This window comes from Callithrix jacchus, chromosome 21, assembly GCF_049354715.1.
Source record: "Callithrix jacchus isolate 240 chromosome 21, calJac240_pri, whole genome shotgun sequence".
NCBI classification, from domain to species: domain Eukaryota; kingdom Metazoa; phylum Chordata; class Mammalia; order Primates; family Cebidae; genus Callithrix; species Callithrix jacchus.
Genome location: NC_133522.1, coordinates 35,962,501 through 35,986,482, shown reverse-complemented (window position 1 = coordinate 35,986,482; position 23,982 = coordinate 35,962,501). Strand labels below are relative to the sequence as shown.

Genomic DNA, 23,982 nt, shown 5'->3' with positions numbered 1-23,982 from the left:
AGACAGATACAGAAATTTAACCAAAGCTAAAAACCTAGAATTGGTAAAACCAGAATTTAAACCCAGTTTGTTCACAAGCTGACTTTATTCTAGACCTTGGGTCTCCGAACTTCAGCCATGCAATATCCACTATGTATTGATCTTGGAGGTACCTAGAGAAAATGGATGACTAGAAATGCTTACCACAGACCTTTAGATTTAAAAATAAACCCTCTAATAGCTTTTATATTCATTCTCACTTTAAGAAATACTAATCCCTTGTAAACCACCCATTCTTTGAGTTTTGAAGCATCACCTCCTCAACAAGCTCCTTCCAAACTCTTAAATGAGGTCACATTCCTTTTATTCTTTACTTTCATAGCACCATTTTGTAAAGCTCGTCATACTACTTTAAGGCCTATGAGTTCCGCAATGGCAGCAATCGTAACCTTCTGTGTCTGCAGAGATTGGCACAACATCTCACACAATGTGGGCTCTCAAAAATATGCATAAAGAAATAAAAAATTGGACTCTTCTGAAGCAAGCCATGCCATTACTGTTTTTCTTAATTTGTATTTGCGCAGGAAGGGTCTCACTATGTTTCCCAGGCTGGTCTTGAACTTCTGACTTTAAGTCACGTTCCCTCCTCAGCCTCACCAAAGTGCCCTAGTGTAAGCCAACACACCCAACCTTGCTGCTACTTGATATTTTCTGGTCTTAAAAAATGCTCCCCAAATGAGATAAAATTTATTCTTCTGCAATTTCCCTCTGACAATCTTACTTTTCTTATTTCTTCTCTCATAACTAACACTGAATAAGGCTACTTTCTTTTAATACAAGAGCTCTTCAAATGCCTAAAGATAACCAGCATGTGCTCCTAATTCTTTTGGTTTCCTCAATCTTTCCAAGCAAAAATGCATTCTAAATCCTTATCAGACCCTCTTTTATCTGCTTAAATATTCTGTTTTGTTAACTCTCATCCCAAAGTGTCCAGAATCAAGCTGATTGAGATATGAGCTGATTAGCTTTCCATAGTGGAGTTCTAACCTTCCTTGGAGAATAAATGGTACATTTTCCCCACTATAGGGTCTTCAGTGAAAAGTATAGTGTCTGACACCACATACAAGATACTCAGTGAGTATTTGTTGAATGAATGAATGTACGAATGCGCTTTAATATATATTAGATTCCTTTTGTAATTGTTTCCCACTCTGGGCTCATTTGACAACTGTAGACATATTTTTTCACACAGATTACGTCAGTTCTTCAAAACCTATACTCAGTTAAACAAAAGAGAGATGTTAATACAGAACTGGCAAACATTTATATAGAATATTCCCCACAAAACTCAAAGGAAATTAAGCCAACATAATCGAATGCTAATTTCCCTAGGGAAGTGTCCTTGTCCTTCTATAGAGAAAGTCTCCAGACCTACATTGCTAAAATAGCCTGTCTTTCAGTGTTCAAACCTTACAGTTAAAAGAAATGAAGAAAAGCAGCGGCGCTGGAGGCTGTTTCTATCTCAGTGGCACGTGCAAATGGAAACAATTTGCAAGAGATTATCTGAGGTCCAAAAAGGAAATAAGCCACTATAATCTTGGAGTACTGCAGCTTTCTCATTCCTCTCTTCCTTCTCCTATTCTTCTTCATCCTTGTCAGAGCTAAAACAGGAGCCCTGATATTTTCCAAATATTGGAGGCGATTTTCCATTAAATGATGGGACATAGCTGGCTGGCTGTAAGACCCCCTAACAGGTGCGCAGCGACATTACCAAGGAGGCTTCCCTGACACTCACAGCGGACAGCAGAGGCTGCCTCTGCTCGGACCAATAGTTTAGATTTGATCTGTCTAGAGAATGCAACACTCGATCGACTTCCCAGCAGCAGAACGCAAAGTTGAGGGAGAGAAAAAGAGCGTGTGTGTGTGTGTGTGTGTGCGCGCGTGTGTGTGTATGTGTCCGCGCGCGCGCGCGCGCGCGCCTATCTTGATCGGTGGGGTTGGGGCGGGCAGTAAATAAAGGGTGCGGCCAGCGAGGGGAGGAGGAAAGCAAGGATTGAGGAAATCAAGAACGTGGCTCCGCTCCCAGTTAACCTGCTGAAGCTCATCAGGGTAGCTCAGAGCCCCTGCACCAACTCACCCAGTACCCTCGCTCCTTCTTCGTTAGTCTTCTTTCCCCCTTTCCCCTCCTCTGTCTGCACCTACCCCCCACTTTTGCATCTGACCAGAGGACGAATGAGGGAGACGTTCCCGCAGATCGGGGCACCAACTTTCCTCAGCTGGTCTCTGGGCTCCGGGAGCCGGAGCGCGCTGATCCTTCGCGGTCCGCGGCCCATGGAGGAGGAGGAGGAGGAGTGGTGATGGGCTAGCGACAGCACCGAGGAGCCCCGAGCGAGCTCAGCCTTGCCAGCCAGCTCTGCGTTCCCACGCGGGTTCCCTCGAGCTCGTTTCGTGGGGAGCGCGCCGCGTGGTTGGAACCGGAGAATCCAGAGAGGATGAAGCGGGGACCCGGCCCAAGTTGGGTGCATCTCTCGGGCGTGCGGCAGCGGCTGTATCTCGGCATGAATTAAGAAGCGAGAAAGATGGAGCTCGGTACACTCCTCGCCCAGCCCGGGCTCTGGACCAGGGACACCAGCTGGGCACTCCTCTATTTCCTCTGCTACGTCCTCCCTCAGACCGCCCCGCAAGTACTCAGGATCGGTGAGTGAGCTCCAGGCTGCCTGCTTGGGAGACGTGGTCGCTCCCCGCGCCAAGGCGGGTGTAGCGGGTCCCCGGCGAGGCGGCGCGCGCTGGCGCAGGGGCAGGAGCTGGGGACCGTGGAGGTCAGTGCGCACGGGAGGCTACACAAAAAACGGGGAGCCGAGTCACTGCTTTCCTCCTGGAGGGCGCCAGGCTTCCCTGGGAGGTACAGTTGGCGGGTTTTTCAATCTGGGTTCCAGTAAAGAGGGCGATAGTGCCGGGAATCCAGGCTCACAGGGACCGGCACCCCTACTCTGGGCAAGGGATCGCGCGCCGCTGCAGCCACTGGAGTTGGGCACAGAAATGAGCTCTCCCAACCGCCTGGGTGGGCGTCCTGCAGTCCAGATCCGCAGCCCAGGTGCCTGGCAACCAGGGCTCTGGGCACTGGCAAGTATGCCCGAATCTCAAGAGTAGACTGCAGGGACCACTAGGGAATGAATGTCCTAGAGCCTGTTACCCTGGAGCCTCCAAGTTTTAATGCCTAAGTTGGATTCTTCCACATGGGGTCTGCCAAGTCTGAAGGGTTCTACTAGATTGGGGCAGAGTCCAGCTATGACTTCTCGCTGAAGGTTTGAGGAGTGAGAAGGACGGTCAGTTAGCAACAACAGCAGACACTTAAGTTTCTTCCCACTTGCTCCCTAATCTGCCTGCCTGCCCGACACTGAGCGAGATTCAGTTCCCAGTCCAGATAACTTCCTGGGAGATTCAGGGCTCTGATCTCAAATGAATTAAAACACACACACACACACACACACACACACACACACTCTGGAAGGCTGAATGTGGGAAGCCCAAAGATTGCAAAAGGCAAAGACAGTGGAAGGGGCATGGACTCAGGGCCATGAATGTACAGCACTCACCACCAAGGTTTGGTCTGTGGCTGCGTAGGACAATTCTTGAGCTTTGAGGGTTGACACAGCTGTTCACCTTTTAAACTAAACCCATTTATTGTTCTCTTCATCTCATTTGCCCTCCTCCGTTCCCAACCCATCGGGCTCGTAGAGACACAGTCACTGAGGGAGCCACAGGTGAAGTCCTGACATCACATGGGTCTCTTAACTTCTCCCATCTTCCACTTTCAACCGCAAGAGTGAAGCCCTGATCTCTGAGGACGTCTAACTCACACCCTTTCCAGGAACTAACAGAATATGCCAGGAGCAGTGCAAGGCACTGGCATAGTGATGCTTCCTGAGCAGTTGAAATTTTTCAATTACTATACTAGCTCTGACCTGCCATTAGTCAGTCCCTTTACAAAAATTCGGAAAATAGTGTGTTTTGTTTTTTGACCACTGAACATGACCATTAAAAGAAAAATAGAAACGTACTACTATTTGGAACTGCGGATCCCAAATACTAAGTTTTACTTCAGAAATGTTTTTTTCTAGGCTATGGGTAATTCTAATGTGCATTGTATTGGATAGTTTAGGGTCTTTACTAAAATAGTTTCAAAGTATTTATTTTTTTAAAAACTTACTACTATACAGAACTAAAATATCCTTTATCTGCGATAAGTTCTAGGTTTAACATCCTGGGTTTTGGGGAATGCAATCAACTCTATTAACCCTGATTTAAAATATATACATATATATTCCGAACAATACAAAGTAAGTAATGAGCACGTGTTATAATTTCTAATACTTGTTAACTTAATTGGTGTTTTGCTTGTGTGTTTTACGTTTTGAAAGAGACAAATCTTGGAATGCTAGAAATGACTGTGCTAGCCAATGTCCCTGTATAGCAAACATAAGGGAGCATTTTCCTTCTTATATCCCCCACATCTAAAGAAACTCAAGGAGGAGAAGGGTAAAGGATGCTTTAAGACATATTTGTTCATGGACCTGAGTATTTATCTAAGCTCCACGCAATCACAATCATCCATGTAAAAGTAGTTTTCAAACTGAAAACAACCAACACAATCCACTGACTTTAAAAATATGTGCCACAAGATAATGATATTTTCTTTTTTCCTAAATGGAAACCAAAAATGCATAAAATAAAATGGCATGGCATGGCCTGGTGTTGTTTATGTGCAGTACAAATGTCTTACTCCTTCCGACTTTGAGTGACCTGTGGCTGGCATGAGCACAGTCGCCCTGTATGCACCTAAGGTCCAATGCATGCTTTTAATTGAGCAATTTAGCACTGTGGAAACCAGCTTTAGCTCAGAAGAAACTTGTTTCTCTACAATGAGTTCCTTGTGTCTGTCAAGGGCAAAATTGAATGCAAAAACTTAACATTAAAGGGGTTGGAGATTAAGCCATGAGTGTATGTAAGGAAAAAGCAAGAGTTGTATTCTTTATTATGTCCTGACCCATCCTTCTTTCCAACAAACCACCAACCATCTAAGCAACCGACCGATCAAGTAAACAATCAACCAACCAACAAAAAGGGACTCTAGATTATTAACTTGCATGTTTTTTAGCAACTTAAAATATTCAAAGTATAGCAAAATCCCTAGGCACTTAGTACTGTGTCCTCATAGACAGAGGACACTCAAATACTTAAATGAATTAATTACTGGTCTACTTTTCTCATCAAAGTGTCTGCTTAAGCTTCAGCTTTGGAGAAAAGGATAAGAGCTAAGATGAAATTTACCCATACTAAATATTTGAGAGACCACCGAGTTCACATGTGCACATGAATTGAGCATACATTGTGAATGTCTGTTGGAAAGTTTATAATCCTATGCAACAGTTAAGAGACAGAGGAGGTCGGTAGGGTAGTGGTGCCCTTAACATTACTACTGCACTCGAGAAGTTTCCCAGCATCTTGCATAGAAGACGAATATCGCTGGCTGCTGGGAATTGTGAGGAGCTGCAGGGGTCATTCCTGCCTTTCTGTCTACACTAGTGCATATCAACAACCAGTTAGTTGACACACGCAATTAGTTGGTCTGTGAGGGTCACAAGCACAAATATCCTCCTTAATTGGGTGTCTGACTTAAAGCTAACAGTTAGAACAGGATCTAGGTAATCTTGGTAGATGCATCCCGCCACCACCATTAATGAAAAAAAAAAATTCCAACTGCATATGCAATTTCTAGGGCAGATGTGTAATATTGATAATAACGAATACAGAAAGATACAGTTAGATAGTATATTTTTGTGCATTATCTCAACACACAATTATAGAAGTCAGGGTAAAGACAGGATTAAGAATTGAGCAATGGGCACCCAGGCTTTCTGAGGTATGTTTTGGTGTCAGAAGCATAGGCCTGAGTCCCACCTCCACAATTTACTAGATACATAGATGAGTGAGTGAAGGTTATTTAGTCTTACCAGGCCATTGCTGTTACTTCTGAGAAATTGAATTAAAACCACTGCAAACCTCGCAATGTCATTGGTAAGAGCTCAGTGTGAAAGGACTTTGAGTAATATCTGGATACATTTGTTGTATCATTATTGTTGTATTTTGTTTTATAGTTCTTTTTAAAAAAATTATTTACATTTTTTCCTAAACAGAGACTTAAGTGTTGATTTGGTGTATCTTTATAAGACCTTTAATATCCTTGAGCCTAAATCTCTTCATCTGTGAACTAGCAGTAATGATATCAGCCTTTCCTATTTCACAAGGGAAGATGAAATACACTAATTTCTCAAATTACCAAAAAAACACCTCTGTATTATGTAGTTAAGTACATCCCATAAATAGAAATATTGTGGATATTTATCAGAATAGTGTGGAAAGTGATAGTGGCAATATCATTGTTCACATGCTTTTATTTCCTTAGGAGTGGCCCAAAATTATTTTATGTCAACCATTACCTTGGCTGTAGCATCACATTTGGATATTTTAACCCAAATATCCCCAAAGTTAAGTAATGTTTTTATTTGTTCATATTTTTGCTTAAGTGTGTGCAGACCCATGAGTTTATTTTTAGGCGCTTAATTTTTTCACCATTTTAATATTCACTTCTATTCAACAAATATTATTTGATTTCCTACTTCCCACCATGATCCAGACACATAAAATTGCAGGATATACAACAGTGAATAAAATGGGCATCTTCTGCCCCTTGAGGTCTGCATTCTGGCAATTGCAATCTATACTGCTGAAGTTTTTCATCAGATTTTCAAGGTGGACACTTAAAAGTTTTTTTTCAAATATTATTCTTGAAGAGTTTTCACTAATGTTCTGCCACTGATTTATTATATTAATTGCATAGTCAACTTGGAATAGATTCTGGCGTCCAAATGCATAGAGTACAGAGACTGGGTTCATGCTGCCAAACCTGGAACAGAAACTCAGAGGAGAGTTGCCCATGTTCAGGAAGACCTCTTTGGCTGGAGGTAGAGTCACTCTGAGAGAAGCACCTCTGTCTCCAAAATCATGTTGGTCCTAACATGAACTTGAAAACTCTAAAGGGCACCAGAAAAATCTAAAGAGAAGTTATCTGATAGTGTGATGTAAAAGGAAGTGCCTGACTAATGTTAACTTGTTTCTGCAAATGAGCAGATCTTTTCCCTTAACAATTTTAGCTGTCATTCATCTTTTTATTTAATATTGATTTTATGGGCCTAATGTTAACATTCTACAGACCTCAACTGTAGCTACTTTTCTTGTAAGGTTTGTGATCTCTGGTTTTCATGGAGATCGTAACTTTGCATAAGTTCAGTTGTTACTGGTAGAAATACCAGAAATTGAAACTAGCTATGCTGGTCTCAGATTTTTAGTTCCTTGCATTAAATTACGCCGTATTGTGCACAGACTTATGTATGCTTATGTATGCACAGTGTAACCGTGTATTCAAACAATGAATAACACTTATTTTATTAATTTAAGTAATTTCATTACCCTGAATAACTAAGAGCAAGAGTTTGTTTCTCCTCTATTAGATTGTATTTTAGTATACGCTATATTGGTCCTAACATGAACTTGAAAACTCCAATGGGCTCTTGAAAAATCTAGAGAGAAAGTATCTGACAGTGTTACATAAAAGGGAGTGCCTGACTAGTGTTAACATGTTTCTGTAACTAGGTGGAAATCAAATACAAGAAATAAACTCTTGCTCTTGGTTATTCAGGGTGACTAAATTATTTAAAAATGAGTGTGATTTATATGTGAGGCAATTAGCAAAGAGAAAAACCAGTAGTATCCGTGGACTCTCCAGAATTTCTCTTTTGAAAGGGTTCAAAGAATGCAATGAAGTTGGAGAGGAAGCCTTGCTACCTACCTATGCCCAGCGAACACACTGTTTGTTGTTAGAGTACAATTAACTGGGCTGGGTTTAGAGGAAGGATTGATGGAGATAGTGGTGGTGGTGGTAATCTCTCAATCCTCTTTTGTTGTTTCACTGACAGTTATCCATACAACATAAGAAATACCACTTATATTCTAGAATTTTTCCAAAGCTATTTAGACTAGAAGAAATTGTAATGTAGGACTCCAGGGAGAAGGGGATTTATATTTCCAGCTGCCTTTTTCCAACTGACTCACACCGAGAAGATTATTTAATTTTTTACCCTCAGTTTTGTTATCTCTAGGAGAGAAAATAATACCAAATTTATGGTTCATCATAAGGATGAAATATATCATATGTAAAATGCATGGCATATCTTAGATCTTGAGGAAGATTTTCTCTCTCTCTCTCTCTCTCTCTCTCTCTCTCTCTCTCTCTCTGTGTGTGTGTGTGTGTGTGTGTGTGTGTTTTCTGCTCTAGAAGTAAGAGTTAGAGTTTTCTGCTCTAGAATCACCTATTTGAACAAGTAAGCATGGGAAAAGGTTTTTACTTGGAGATTCATGAGGCACATTGATCATTAGTAAAGGCTCTTTGAAATTCTGCAGCAAAACAAACAAACACTCTGGTTTTTCTTGTTTGTTTGTTTAATCCAGTGTCTTTCACATTTTAATATTTGGAAGACCCTTATTTGAATCACAGCTATTAATGTCCCACTCAACTCATGCTCCCTGGAACACACCTGAGGAAACATCAGCCAGTAAAACAACTGAAATCTCAGCACACATATCCAAAGTCACATGGACGTACATATTCCTGCAGCTGCTTCAGTCTAAGTTGGAGTCTGCCATTCCCAATTTCAGAACTTTTTCTTAAAGGTTTAAGATTACCATGGCACACGATTACCTATGTAACAACCTGCATATACTGCCTATGTACCCTGGAACTTAAAATTAAAAATTTAAAAAAATTAACACTTAGCATGGTGCCAGATATTTTTCATGCTTAATAAATATTTTTTCTTTTAAAAAACATATACTTAGATGTTTAATACTTATTGCTATTTTTTATTTAGAAAAATTCTTAAAACCACATAATCTATTTGAAAGATTAGCTTACCATTTTATTCATTTAAAATGTGATCTGGGGGCATTTTCCTTCTCTTTTTCTCCCCACTAGATTTGCTTTTTAACATTGTTTTAAATTGAAAATTTATATTAGACTTATAATATCTTTTCTAGGAATGCAATTTGTGATAAATTAAAGGTCTATCTATATTTAAAATTTAACCTATTCTTTATTTTAAAATATCTGATTTTTCAAGTGATTAATTTTCATGGTGAAACAAAAACATTCAAATTAAAAGGAATGTATTCCAACAAATGAATTGTGTTAACATCTTATCTTGATTTACTACTGAGATCAATTCTTGCATCAAATTGGAAACTCCCTACTTTGCCAGCACTATCACTATTTTCCAATTAATTTATTTAAAATAATTAAATTGTTTAAAATAATAAAGCAATTAGAAAAATAGTTCATCTTGGAGAGGAAAATTTTTAAAAAAGAAAGAAATAAAAATATTTAATTTATAATCTCATTTATAAACTACTGAAAAAGATTAAAATCTTTAGAATAACTTTCCTGGGTTACTTGGATAATATTTTACTTTTTTGTATTAAAAATTTAGGGATTTTTAAAAGTACATAATGAAATCTAAGGTTAGATTAGTCACAAATTGAAATTAACAAGCAGTGATATTGACTAAATAATAAGTAAACTCCTACTGGCCACAAATTAATCTCATAGAAACACCATCCACAGCTTTAAAAGCCTTTCTTTGAACTATTTAAATGTTATTTGGCACATTCATCAAATAAAGCAGTTAAATTTAATAGAGCAGTTAAAGGTTAGTACATGCTATGTCTTTTTTTTTTTTTTTTTTTTTTTTGAGATGGCATTTCACCATATTGGTCAGACTGGTCCCGAACTCCTGACCTCAGGTGATCCACCAGCCTCGGCCTCCCAAAGTGCTGGGATTAGTTACTAGTTTACTGGTATCCTGGCTAGGTAAAGCAAAAATACAAAATAAAAGAACCATACAATAGCCTATCAACTGTCTAAAAATTTCTACTTAGTAATGTTTTAAGAGGAGTGTGATAATGCAGATTTTTATATCAGAATTGTGCCTGTGTGTTTTTATTTAACAGAAATTCAATGGTTAGTATACACACACATGTATTTCCTCCTTCTGTCTGCTGAGAGGGCTTAGGAACAATGACACCCCAGTAACAATGAGCACTCCTGGCACACAGGGCTCCTCAGAAAAATGTGTTAGTCTAGGAATGGGAAAAGAGATACATAAGATGATTCTGAAGGATCTTATAGTGTTGGAAAGTGAAGAAATGCTCCCATGAGTGCATACTGCTAAAGATAAATAATTACATAAATAGGTAGGGAGAATAGGCAAATCGCCTCAGCAGAAGAGCCAGGAGATCCAGGTTAGCATCAGCAGTGGTAGGTTATGCTGACAGTATTGACACTGATAATAGGTGGTGCAAAGGTTATGTTACCTATCTGGTCTTCCTCCCCAAAGCCTAGAACCCTACTCTAATAATGAGAAAACATCAGACAAATTCCAATAGAGTCGCATTTTACAAATAGCTGACGAATATTGATCAAAACCACTAAAGTCATGAAAAACAAGGAAAATCTGAAAAACTGTCACAGCCAAGAGAAGCCTAAGAAGACTTAATGAGAAAAGTGTAATGTGCTATCCTGAATACGATCTTGTAACAACAGCAACAAAATGACATTAGGTAAAAACCGAGGACTCTGAATAAAGATTTACTTTACTTTATAATAGTTTATTAATACCCATTTATTCATTTTAACACTGGACCGTACTAATGTAAATAATAACAGGGGAAAGAAGATGTGGATTATATGTGAACACTGTACTGTATTCTCAATTTCTCTGTAAATCTAAAGCTGTGCTAAGAAATAAAGTCTATGTTTTAAAAAGATTCAACTCATATCAAGGTTTCTTCTGTTACTGTTTCTACTTACTCTGCAGTACATTAAGATCTACAGCTGTATCAAGGGAAATAAAAGGAAAAACTCTTGTTTATTCCATACAGCATGCTACATGCAGGCTTTTCTAAGACTCTCCTTAAAGACAACAATACAGAATGTTAAAAAAAATCATTGAAGAAATAAGCTTTATATAAAAATTGCTAACCTGATGGTTATACATCTTCTTTAGAATTCTGCAGTGAGTTTGTAGAACGTCAGACATTAGCTGTTTCTATTCATTAGCGTCTTGGTCTTCAACTATTATACTTTTTGTATTTAAATATAATTTACCATTGAATATTGATTCAAGCAGTGTAACATATTCTGTTAGAGGCTTTAAGTGCTGATGTCTTTAAATGAAAAGTCACAGAAAACTATTTACATACAATACTTTCCTTAGCAAAATTGTCTAAATATGCCTTTAAAAATCAATACTTAATTCCCAGAGCTTAAGAAAAACCACATCATAATTCAGATTGGGGAAAGGATGGTAAAAATCAAGTATTTTTATTTTCTTTCATTGTAAGGAGTCAATTGTGACTTTTAAAGGCTTTCTTTTTTCCTAAATTTTAAACTTCTAAAATGTTGAATTACATACTTTAGCAATCCATAAACAGATACTGCACTCTGATGACCTGGCTATGCTTATATTGAATGAAGTTACTGTACTTAATCTCCTACAAATGGCTTAATCCCATAGAGCCATTCTTCAAGTCTAAAGCCAATATTTGCCTTTTGAATTCTGGGCAATGCTGTTTCTTTTGTTCTTAGGATATATTTGAACCCTAAGGCAGTTTCCATGCAAGTCCACTGAGTTGGCAAGAACCTTTATAAATGATTGCGAATCGAATCATCTAAATGTTCAACAGGAGGGAATGGTTAAGAAACTAACAGTATGTCCTTCAGGTTTATTCATGTTGCAGCAAATGACAAAATTTCATTCTGTTTTGTGGCTGAATAGTATTCCATTCTGTATATTTACCACATTTCCTTTATCCATTCATCCACTGATGGGCACAGGTTGACTCTCTATCTTGGCTACTGTGGATAACATTGCAATGATCTAGACTGCAGATCTCTTCAACATGTTTATTTCAATTCTCATGTATATATACCAGAAGTGAGATTGCTGGATCATATGACAGTTCTATTTTTAGTTTTTTAAGCAACCTACATACTGCTTTCCATAATGATTGCACTAATTTACAGTGCTGCCAACAGCATATAAGAGTTGTCTTTTCACCATATCTTTGCCAGCATTTGTTGTTATTATTATTTTTTGTCTATTTTATTATAGCCATTCTGAACTTTGTAACTGAGGAGACGTTACTTAAGAAATGAAGCATTCATTAAATATGATCCTTAAGAAGAAATAAGTAAAAACTGCATACAATATAATATAGACTATAGTGCATGGTTTTACATACTTTGGATTGGGATTATATACCGTTCATTCTTGCTTATAGATAATAAATTTTAGTTAATGTGGAAAAGGGAAGTTTATTGTTTTTATTAAGATGGTAGAATCATGGGTGAAAATTTCCTTTCACTTTCATTTCCATTAGTGTGTTTTGTCCAATTTAATAACTATTGGTTAAGGATAAATTCTGTAGCTTCTAGATTAATAAAGCAGACATTTGCCTGCAGATTGCTATAGTGAAAAGTGCACTGGATTGAGAGTTTTTCCACTTCTGGTGTTTTTAGCTTGGCCATGTCATATAACCTCCTGGTAAATCCAACCCTTTGCCAGAGAGTAGTGAGTGGTGAGCAAGTCCCTGGGTGCCTCTGCTGATTTCCATATCTGTAATCCCCTCCACAGTATCTGCATTATTTTGTTGTTATTGGGATGAACTGATAGGCTGCACGAAGATGTGCAGCTGTATTACATTCAACATTTATAGCCACAGCATCCAGTGCATGGAACTTCGTTTGTTTCCCTGTAACTAATCTTAACTGGCACACATCAAAGTGAGGACCTTGGTATGTCCCCAGTGGGAGTTTCCTGGCTCTCTATTTCTAATGTAAATTTTTATGCATCTATTTTCTCTCTTCTCCCTACAGAGATAAAAGACCTTAAAGGAGAGGCATTTGCTGTCATTCCTCCAGGACAACCACTGGGGGGTAGCTTGTCCCACCAGGTCCTGGGTATCAGCCTCTAATGCATTGCATTCACCGCCCACATCCCTGACTGGGGAGTACCATGTGATACACTCTGCTGCTGCTCATCCTTCAAGACTCAGTGCATTTTCCATCTGGTCTTTCACTTAGCTGGTGCTTGCCCAGCGCCTCTTCAGGGTGGAATCTCTGGCTCACACAGCAGCACCCACTCCAAGTGACCTTCAGGTCCTGCTTGTTATCTCAGGCTCTTTCTGTCCAAGTTTATCCTGCCGTCATCTCGGCTTTCCTGGTGGCACCTTGAATGGCAAACTGTACACTGTGGTTCTCCACTCCCAGAGACCCAACTGCCTATGGGCATGGGATTTCTCCAAATCTAAGGGATTTTATTGTCCTCTTACCTTGACTCCAGGTTTCTCAATTTGAAAGGGAGAAAAGATGGAGCTGAATTCTTGTACTGTCATACATCTATCTCAACTCTCAGGTTCAGGCTGTAAATACTGCTGTGGTCTTTAAAGCAACAGTTTTATTTATTTATTTGTTTGTTTGTTTACTTATTTAGAGATGGAGTCTCACACTGTCGCCAGACTGGAGTGCAGTGGCGCAATCTCAGCTCACTGCAAACTGCCTCCCCGGCTGAAGCAATTCTCCTGCCTCAGCCTCCCGAGTAGTTGGGACTACAGGTGTGTGCCACCACGCCAGGCTAATTTTTGTATTTTCAGTAGAGACAGTGTTTCTTTCTTTTGGCCAGGATGGTCTTGGTCACTTGACCTTGTGATCCACCAGCCTCGGCCTCCCGAAGTGCTGAGATTACAGGCCTGAGCCACTGTGCATGGACTAAAGCAATGGTTTTTAAAATAAAAGCAGCAACTAAAGAAGCAACAATAGCAATACACTTTTTATATTTCAGTTTTCAGCTTCGCAGCAGAAAACCTAGGCCATGAGTGTCCAACCCTTTGAATCTGAAGATGTTTTTGCTTATCTGTGGTGGCAGATATCATATGCACAAACCTTTTTCTTAGCTCATCAGCTATCCTTAGTGTTAATGTATTTTATGTATGGCCCAAGACAATTCATCTTTTTCCAGTGTGGCCCAGGGAAGCCAACATGTTGAATGCCTGTGGTCTAGGATTTTAGGACTAGTGTCTCTGTCTCCTTCTCTCTCTTCATATCATACATATTTTATACATTCATAGAGATATGATGTGTGTGTGTCTGCATTTATTACAGATTATTTCCATTTGTATATATAGTAAGCATTGCATATACACATTAGTAAGCATACTTATTGCATATATTATACACACTGCAGCCCAAAATACTGAGTATATAATATATGCTACATAGTATAAATTCATATTTATATATATACAAATATATAGTTGTATGCTATTTATTATAATTATCCTTTAGTTTGTATATTACATATATATTATATATATCATTACACACAGTATAATACATACTGTATATCATATATAATATACATATAATTGTAGATAAATTCATATTTATATATTAAGATTCCAATTTGCATTTTTCTCTGTCTTTTACCTATGCTACCTGAAAGGAAATCATACAAAAAGCTATCATTGCATTTTGAATAACCAGGCAAGGGCAATGTCTATGAGTGCTGGGAGTGTGGAGCAGGGAGGCATCTGGACTGCTTAGACCACACCAATTTGTTGTGCTTTTAGGATTTCTCAGGCTACATGCAGCTGATTTTGAAATACCTGTTCTGCTTCTCATGAGAATATCCCTCTTGTTCAGACTGAACAACAGGGAACACACACCAGCATCCAGGCTCCGATTAACATGGAAGGATTGATGATCTGCGACATGTGTGGAATGTTTGTCAGAAAATAGACAGTATGATAACACAAATAAAGTACCTTAGAGAAAAAAATGATTTAATAGAAAATACAATAAAATTATTATAAATAATTGTTCATCATTAGCTTAGCCTAGCAGTATACTCTTCTTGGAATACTAATGATAAATAAATTGTAAAGTGAAAGAAATTAGACCCAGAAATCTATTTGAACAAACTGTAGAAAACACATAGTCTTAAATATGTATATGTGTATATATGTGTGTGTATATACATGTAATTTCTTATATTAAATATACATATATAAAACTATGTAAGATACATAAATAAATCAACCACAATAATGGTTAAGATCAGGTAGAGCCTTCAAAGATCTTAAAGTCCGACTTTTTCATTTCATAACTGAGAATACTAAGACCCCAGAAAGTAAGCTGAAATAAAGACTCAGTGAGCAAGCCACAATTCATAACCTTCTTCTCAGTGCTATTTTCTTGCAACTTTGTTTTTCTCATACAACTAATTTGAAGGGTGTTAAAAATCTATATTTGGATGAATGAGAAATAGCAACCAACCAACAAAATTTGAAAAAGTTTCAGAATACAAAAGCATGGACTAATCAGTGTGGTTTCTTTAAATTAGGATGCCCGTTGCAGAGAATTTTAAGGTGGGTCTTAAATGAGAGAGTGAATGAAATGGAGGTGAGGCCAGAGGGATTATTGTAAATACTCAAATCTAGGGAAATTTTAATGTCCGGGGGAAATACTGATAAAGAAATCTTAACAGAAATATGTTAAACTATGCATATCTTGAAGGGTTTTCTTTTTTAACTTTGTATTATGTAGGTATTTCTGATTAACTTATCCTACAGTTACTTAAGTGAGGAGAAATGTCTTCATATCTAAAAGGACTCTTGTTTTTTGGAGACAGAGTTTCTCTCTTGTTTTGTTGCCAGGCTAGAGTGCAATGGCACAACCTTGGCTTACCACAACCTCCCCTCTCGGGTTCAAGCAATTCTTCTGCCTCCACCTCCGCGTAGCTGGGATTACAGGCATGCGCCACCAGTCTCAGCTAATTTTTTGTATTTTTAGTAGAAACAGGGTTTCTCCATGTTGGTCATGCTGATCTCAAACTCCCGACCTCAGGTGATCCACCTGTCTCACCCTCCCAAAGTTCTGGGATTACAGGTGTGAGCCACCATGCCTAGCCTAGGACTCCTAGAAAAAAAATAAAATTAGCATTTAAAAATGAGTGGTATATAGCATTATGATTTAGAATAATTGGAGTCTATGGGCATTACATTTTGTATTATCCTAATTTAGTTGGAAATATGTAAGTGAGAGTTATCCTTTGGTTAGGCTAAGTACATGTGCATACAAGGCAAGAAGACTAAAGAGTGGTATCTTTCACTCACTTTTTGAGAACGTCATAAAAACCAGGAAGGCAGCCCACCATTTGGGACTTTGAGATTCATAGTCTCACTCTTATATCAGATGCAAAAAATGAAGTGGAATATATCATTGATATGCTGCCTAAAAAGACAAAAATCGGTGAACAATTCCTGGAGATCATGCTAAGTTTGCTGACCTCCTGGAGGCCAAACTCCCTTTCATTTCCTGTGAAGTCATCCTTCAAATCAACTTCTGGGTTTTGCAAAGTAACATTTGATCTTTTCTTCTCCCTTCAGACTATGAAGTTTTAATTTATGTATTCACACCCTCTCTGTCATTTACTTATTCATTTATTCATTCTTATATTTATAGCTTGTCTTATTCTAAAAATATTTTAAAGGCTTACAGAAATACATACATTATAATTTGATAAAATACATTAATGAAAATGGAGGTAGAGGTGAAGCAAGATTAAGGCAGGGGTGTTTCCCTGAAAGGATGACAAAAGTGGATGAGAAAATTTTATCTGCACTTCCTAGCAGCTGAATTAAGAAGGGAAACAGAACAAATCCCAGAGTTCAGAGGTCTGGTTGCTTAAACAAATTATAGGTTTTTCAGGTTAAGAACCATGAAAGAAATTTATCCTGTGATCTTGATAAGGGCAAACAATGTGATGTTGTAGATAACATACTAGAATAATCAATAGTGTGTTTCATACATTTGTTTCTTATGAAGTGCTCAATACAACTCTATGGCAAGGCATCACGTATTAACAAGAACACTTCTACAGAACGTCTTGGTATGGAGCTCTCAAGTCGCTTGGTTTGATCTACACTTAACTATATAGTTTCTAGAGAAATTGATGGCTTGTACGTTACCTCATCATCATTCATAATGATTGCTCCTTGAGTCTGAGCTTTTTCGAAAGGCGAGCAGCAGAAAGTTAGAGAGAAGGGGGGTTATCATTAAGTGTGAATTTCTGCTTAGAGCCAGAACCATAAACATCAGAAGGTAGGAATGAGGTCCTTCTATGAAATTAAGAAACCTAAATAAGGTACTTTGTTAAACAGAAGACCACCACCTTACCTCTCTGAGGATGAGACGCTTGGAAGCAGAGGCCATGTTTTACTCAGAAAATCATTGCAAATATTTTTGATTAGTGATAAGAGTCACTAAAAGATTAAAAAAATGGTTGGGGAAGAATCAAGTTTTTTGAGACATTAAGTTTAAATAGCGTGTCTTTCAGGTAAATTCTAAGATAGGTAAGTTGGGAATCGTACATTCACCTCATATCGGATCATCCGTAAACTAATAACATGTTCAGTATAGTCTATCCACTATGATGACTGGGTTTCAGAGCAGTTGTTCTTAGCCTTTCTTACAGAAATCATAGAATAAAGCTTATCATGTCATGACCTCAGTGTTTCATAACTACATATATATCTGGTTCATCACTTCATCACAATCCCTTTTCCATCTAACCTTCTTTCATATATGTATATGTAGCTCCCCACTGTTCAGATAATATTTTCCAATCTTTGTACTCTTGTTTACCGTAGATTTTGAATTTTGTACTTGCTTAACTATGTTTTTGTTGTTTTGTTTGTTATTAGAGTCTACTTTGCGTATCTTGGCCTGGTCAGTAATAAAGCTTAAATCTTTTCTATCCCCTCTGAATCTCTCAGATACTCCTCTGTAATCCTAATCATGTCCTCTTAGAAAAGCCTGTTTATCTAACAGGACTATTGATTATATAAGACTGAAGGGAAATAACTAACTGTTGTTTGTCAGTCTGTGTTCTGAACGTCAGATCTGCCCACATTTCTTTAGACTCCGTATTTTATGTTACTACCATGGGCTTAAGACGTAAAAGCAAACAAACCTGAAAACGTGAAACACTGGTGTGTTTGGTTTAAGGTTCTTCTCTTACTCTGAGGTGCCTGAAAAGATAACTTTAACTTTTGTTCAATTTCTTGTCTTTTTTTCCGAGAGAAAGGGAACACCCATTATAACTCTATGGCATATTTCATTTCCAAACTCACACTTCTCTATTTTGAGTTCAAACTAAAGACTCCTATCACATCTGCAAAATGCCAAGGTGAGCTACAAATTGAGTTAATGATAGCCTCCTTCTATTTCATGTTTATTACCACAATGTTTTACTGGCTTTTTCTAGTTTCCTCTCTTTCAAACATTAATATGAATGTTGTATATTAGATACTGTGAAGAAGTACAACATCTCCTTTACAGCTGCCTGAGAAAAGCTTGCGACTGACATTTCCACTGAAAAGTAATATGCAGAAAAGAAAAATGAACTTCTTTAGGCTTTTTAAGGAAAGACAGTATCTCACTTCAAGTCAATCTGACCATTCAAATTAGCATTGTATTTTATAAATCTATCTATAGCATAATTCATAGTCAAAGGGAAATACGGCAAAACTCCCCATGGAAAGACTCATTTTTACATCATAATACATACACATAAACACATACAAATGACATAAAATTGTGTGTAAATCAGTACATGAGTCCTTTCAGGCCAAAAAAAAAAAAAAAATCATTGCTTTCTAGCTAGTGTAGACTTGAGAAAACCATTTTGTGTTCTGCAGTCTGGTCTTATGAACCAAACACTCATATGTGAGGTTCTTCCTGAGAAAATAAAACAAGTTCCTCAATTCTCTCTACACTTATCCCAAAAATCTGCTCAAAAAGTGACTTATTTAGAGGCATACAAATGCATGGCCCAATAATGAAAATGAAGGGTGAAAGGACTGAGAAATACAAGAGCAAAACTTGTAAGTTTGAACTTTTTAAGTAATTTTTAAGCCAAGTGACTGTTTTCTTTTTAAATGATAATTTAAATAAGTATTTTTTAGCATACAAGAATTAAGAAAATTAGTTGAATGCAAAGAAAAATAAAAAGTGCATTTAGGTTGCTTCTAATATATAATCTTTTTTTTCTAATAATGCTTTTTTCTGAGATTTGTAGTATCCATGCAATACTGTTAAAAAAATAAATCATTTCTGTGATTTATGTCAAAGTATATGTACATTTAATTATTAAAGGCTATGAAGAATAGAAAGGTATGCATTTTTAAGACGATTATAAAATCAGTTTTTTTCTACCCATAGAAATTATTTTTTAACAGTGTTTGGCATTTATTGAAGAAATAAATGTATAGAAAACTTATTTTAAAAATAAAATATATTAATGGTTTTATCAATTCAATTAAAAATTAAAATATTTTTTGTTGGACACAAGTCATTTGATACACAGGTTTATATACCACATCTTCACCATTACTCTGAAATAGAAGTAGTTATATCTAATATAACCGCGTTATTGATGTAGAAATTGAAGTCAGATTTTATGAACAAAATCAAATTAATAGTGATCTTGCATATATCCCAAGAGTGGAAAAATGCACCTTATGAACACATCGTCCAGCTTAATAGCCTGCATAATCTAGATTTGGATAACTGCTAACCCTTTCATTCATCTACCTTCATTACAAAACAGTAGTATCACCCAGAAAGACTACTGAAGTATGCTATCAAAAGCAAACATAAATCTACTTACTGGAAAATTATTCTTAAATTATCTTAAAGTAATGAGCTGGTACCTGAGGAAATATAAGAAGTATATTCTGAATGCTAATTTTTAACCTAAAATTTTTAATTTACTGCAATTAAATTTCCTTTAGGACCTTGCCTAATTCTATTTGTCAAGCTTTTAATGTATATTAATTTATATTGCAACATTAAAGAGAGCATATGTGCAGAGAAACAAAACCAAATTCAAAAGGCTTAATTAAAAACGAAGGGAACCTGAGTGAAATTTTAGACATTAGAAGTCTGACCTATGCTAACCTATTTTCTTTTATTTATTTGATTTATGAAAACTCAACTTTTACTTGAAAACCCCTAAAGAATGATTACAGATTGAAGATTTTTAACTGTAAATTAAAACCATTAAGAATGGCAACAATTTGAATTGATAATCTTAGTGGGCCTTGCAATCAGCACTAACATGCCAAACTCGTCTTTTTTATTGTGAAATATATTGGAAAAACTTTAGTATTTGGACAGCACCTTTTCCATTACATTTATATATTAATTTGAATCTGTGAAGTAACTCCTCTAGAACATTTGTATGCAACTGCGAGTCATTTTCGTCCTCCAGGAGACATTTGGCAATGTCTGAGGACATTTCTGTTTGTTTCTGCTGTAGGAGTGGTGGAAGCTGCTACTGGCATCTAGTGGTTAGAGGTCAGGAGTGCTACTAGACATCATGCAATGCACAGGGTAGCCTCTGCCACAGGAGACTAACCAGCCCAGAATGCCAACAGTACTGAGGTTGAATTTTAGGGTGGAAATTATGAACACAAACCTAGTGTAGGTTTAGTGCAGATGCTTTGGAAACCCTACTCTAGAGAAAAAGAAATAAATAAAATCCTCAATCACCTATTCTCAGATGGTATGAGCCAGACACCATGTTAGTGTTTTGCCATGAATCCAGGACATTCAGGGCAAAACAGTTTTGATAACACTTCCCTTGCCAGGCATTTATGGTACCTCTTCTGAAAACATGTCCATCTGCAACACAAAATGGACACTACAGCACGTTACAAAATCATGCATAAAAATTTACCTCACTCAATGGCTCTCCAATCTTTATGAGCATCTGCTATATGCAGGCCACTGAATACACATTAATGAGCAGGGTAGGCAGTCTGTCTTCATGGAACTCACACTGTAGGAAAGGCACAGGGATGTGAATTCAATGATCACACAAATACATACTTAATTCTAAACCATGACAAATATTATTAATGAGAGGATCATGATTCTATGAGCTCCTCTAATGAGAAAAACCAACAAGGTTAAAGAAGGTCAAAGACACTTTTACAGGGTAAGAAATCTGTGAGTTTACATCTGTAAGAGAAGTCACTCCTGAAAACTGACTTCAATAAAAAGGAAAGGACTCCAACTAGGGGAACAGCATATGTAGACGTCCAAAGGTGAAAAGACATGTGCCCAGTGACAATTTAGTTCTTTTGTTTGACTCTTGGCGTACACATGTGTACGTTAGCCTTTTCTAGTAACCTTTTCTAATAATGGGAAAATGAAACTATTCCTCAAGTTAAATTTACAATGTAGAGCTAGCTATTTAACAAGCTAGCTATTTAACAAATAGCTATCTCCTCCAAAGATAAAAACTTAAATTTCTCTTTGAAGAAATAGAGAAATGAGATAGAATGTTCCTATTACCCCTGAGGACTGTGAAGAGAGAAGCAGAGAAGGGAATTTCTGGGGGAAACAAATTTAAAAATATTTCTCTTTGCCTAAATCTTCATTGATTCTTCTCCTATTCTGCCTCTGGAAGAGTCCTCTTGTTTCTGTAATGGTTTTTCTGAACTGCCTCCATTCCTTGTCAAACAACACAGGGCATCAAAGAATGTCAGCCAGAAAGAATTCACAACTTTACTTATTTTATTTACAAATGAAGGAAATGGAGGTACCAAGAGGTCCTCACTGTTTAATATCAATTTTTAAAATAAGTACTATTCTGAAGCATGTTGGCCCATAAGAGGGACTGTTTTTAGCACATTAAACTTCTTCAAACCACTATGTAGGTTGATTCAACCTCATGCTTTGTAAAAGTACAGAAGTGATTTACAAATTTGATTTTAAGAATGAATCAAATGGCTGTTTCTATAATTAAATCTACCCTGTGTAGCTAGATAGACAGCAAGTGTTATGTTCTAGCAAACTCTTAATTCTCCTATAAGTCATTCAGGGAGTGCTACCTTGTTCAGTGAAGAATTAAGATAAAGAAGGCCCTGAGTATGTTTCCCATATTCTCAATCTCAAGGAAGTGTAACCAATCTTGAAAGTGCTGTCTAGGTGTGTGCTTAGGGACCGTCCTGAGATTCACTCCACTTACAGATTGCTGTAATACTTCTTGCAGAGAGCCTGGAATACATGCAATGAAGAGGGCATTACATATATTCATTTGTGTGCGTAGATACTAATCTGAAATCACTCAAGCCATGCTTGCTCCAGCAAAACAGTTTTCTCCGGTGACTATGATGGATATTTTCTGTTTGCCCCTCCAGATCCACTCTCCACCAGCCTCTAACCTCCTTGGACTTTAGGGAGTTGCATCAAAAGGTTCTCTTGCCTTCTTCCCTCATATTGCTTTTGGCCAGTGGAAGACAGTATCAGACTGGAAGACCAGAACAGCTTATGGCTTTGAGTTCCATGACTCCCTTCCTATTGACTTCATGTGAGATGTTGAGGCTGAGTTCCTCCTCCACGTGTCCTAGCTCATTTTGGGTGCCTCTCTCCTAAAGCTCCAGATGTCTCAGTGCTTCCTTTTCTTGACCCTTTAACCCTAGGATTGACATGTTGTTGGTGGCTTACAGCTCTTTTTTTTTTTTTTTTTTTTTTTTTTGAGACGGAGTTTCGCTCTTGTTACCCAGGCTGGAGTGCAATGGCGCGATCTCGGCTCACCGCAACCTCCACCTCCTAGGTTCAGGCAATTCTCCTGCCTCAGCTTCCCAAGTAGCTGGGATTACAGGCACGTGCCACCCTGCCCAGCTAATTTTTTGTATTTTTAGTAGAGACGGGGTTTCACCATGTTGACCAGGATGGTCTCGATCTCTTGACCTCGTGATCCACCCGCCTCGGCCTCCCAAAGTGCTGGGATTACAGGCTCTCCAAACACTCTTAAACAGCCAACTCCTGTGAATGTGCCGTCTGTTCTCTGCCAAAATGGTGACCTAGACAGAGGCTGGATGCAATTGGGCTGAAACATCTCTTGACAAAACAATAAATGATAAAGATAACGTAAGTGTGCGACTTAGTAGATATATCAGGTATTTTCTACCTATGCAGGAAATGTCAGACTTTTCCACAATCATTTCAATTAGGTTTTCCGTAATGTACCATTTTAATAATGTAATATATGCACTGTTTCTGAATTTTTTTTTTTTTTTTTTTTTTTTTTGAGACGGAGTTTCGCTCTTGTTACCCAGGCTGGAGTGCAATGGCGCGATCTCGGCTCACCGCAATCTCCGCCTCCTGGGTTCAGGCAATTCTCCTGCCTCAGCCTCCCGAGTAGCTGGGACTACAGGCACGCGCCACCATGCCCAGCTAATTTTTTGTATCTTTAGTAGAGACGGGGTTTCACCATGTTGACCAGGATGGTCTCGATCTCTTGACCTCGTGATCCACCCGCCTCGGCCTCCCAAAGTGCTGGGATTACAGGCTTGAGCCACCGCGCCCGGCCCTGTTTCTGAATATTTTTTATTTGCTTTGCTTATTTTTCTGTTAGTTACCAGTGCATAGGCACTTGGTGAATATACTTGGTAAATAAGTGTTCACACACACACACACACACACACACACATCACATTATTATGTGCTATGAAATACAGCAGAAATAGATGAAACTTGGTCCTTGCATTTAAAGATTTTCAATTTAGGTAAAAGAGATATAACATATGCTGGTGAATATTGAGCTATTCAAGAGACTGATTATGAATATTCTATACCTTTAAACCTCAGCTTCATATCTCAGTATGTGTAAGAAGTGGAAAAATTGCACAGCTTCTCTTAGCATTAATTTTCTTGTCTGTAAAATGAGACTGGTTATGTTTACTTCACTGGGCTTTTGA

The 23,982-nt window shown here is 37.8% G+C and overlaps 1 protein-coding gene across 15 annotated transcripts in view; it reads left to right on the top strand.

Moving 5' to 3' along the window:
- The first annotated feature begins 2,020 nt into the window (after positions 1–2,020).
- The window catches only part of GRIK1 (glutamate ionotropic receptor kainate type subunit 1), a 389,636-nt gene continuing 367,674 nt past the window's right edge, over positions 2,021–23,982 (top strand). For all 15 annotated transcript variants that reach the window (XM_035283110.3, XM_035283108.3, XM_054249096.2 and 12 more), the window contains exon 1: positions 2,021–2,676. In XM_035283110.3, coding sequence (XP_035139001.1) covers positions 2,559–2,676 — 118 coding nt within the window. In that variant the 5' untranslated portion in view covers positions 2,021–2,558. The remainder of the gene's footprint in view (positions 2,677–23,982) is intronic.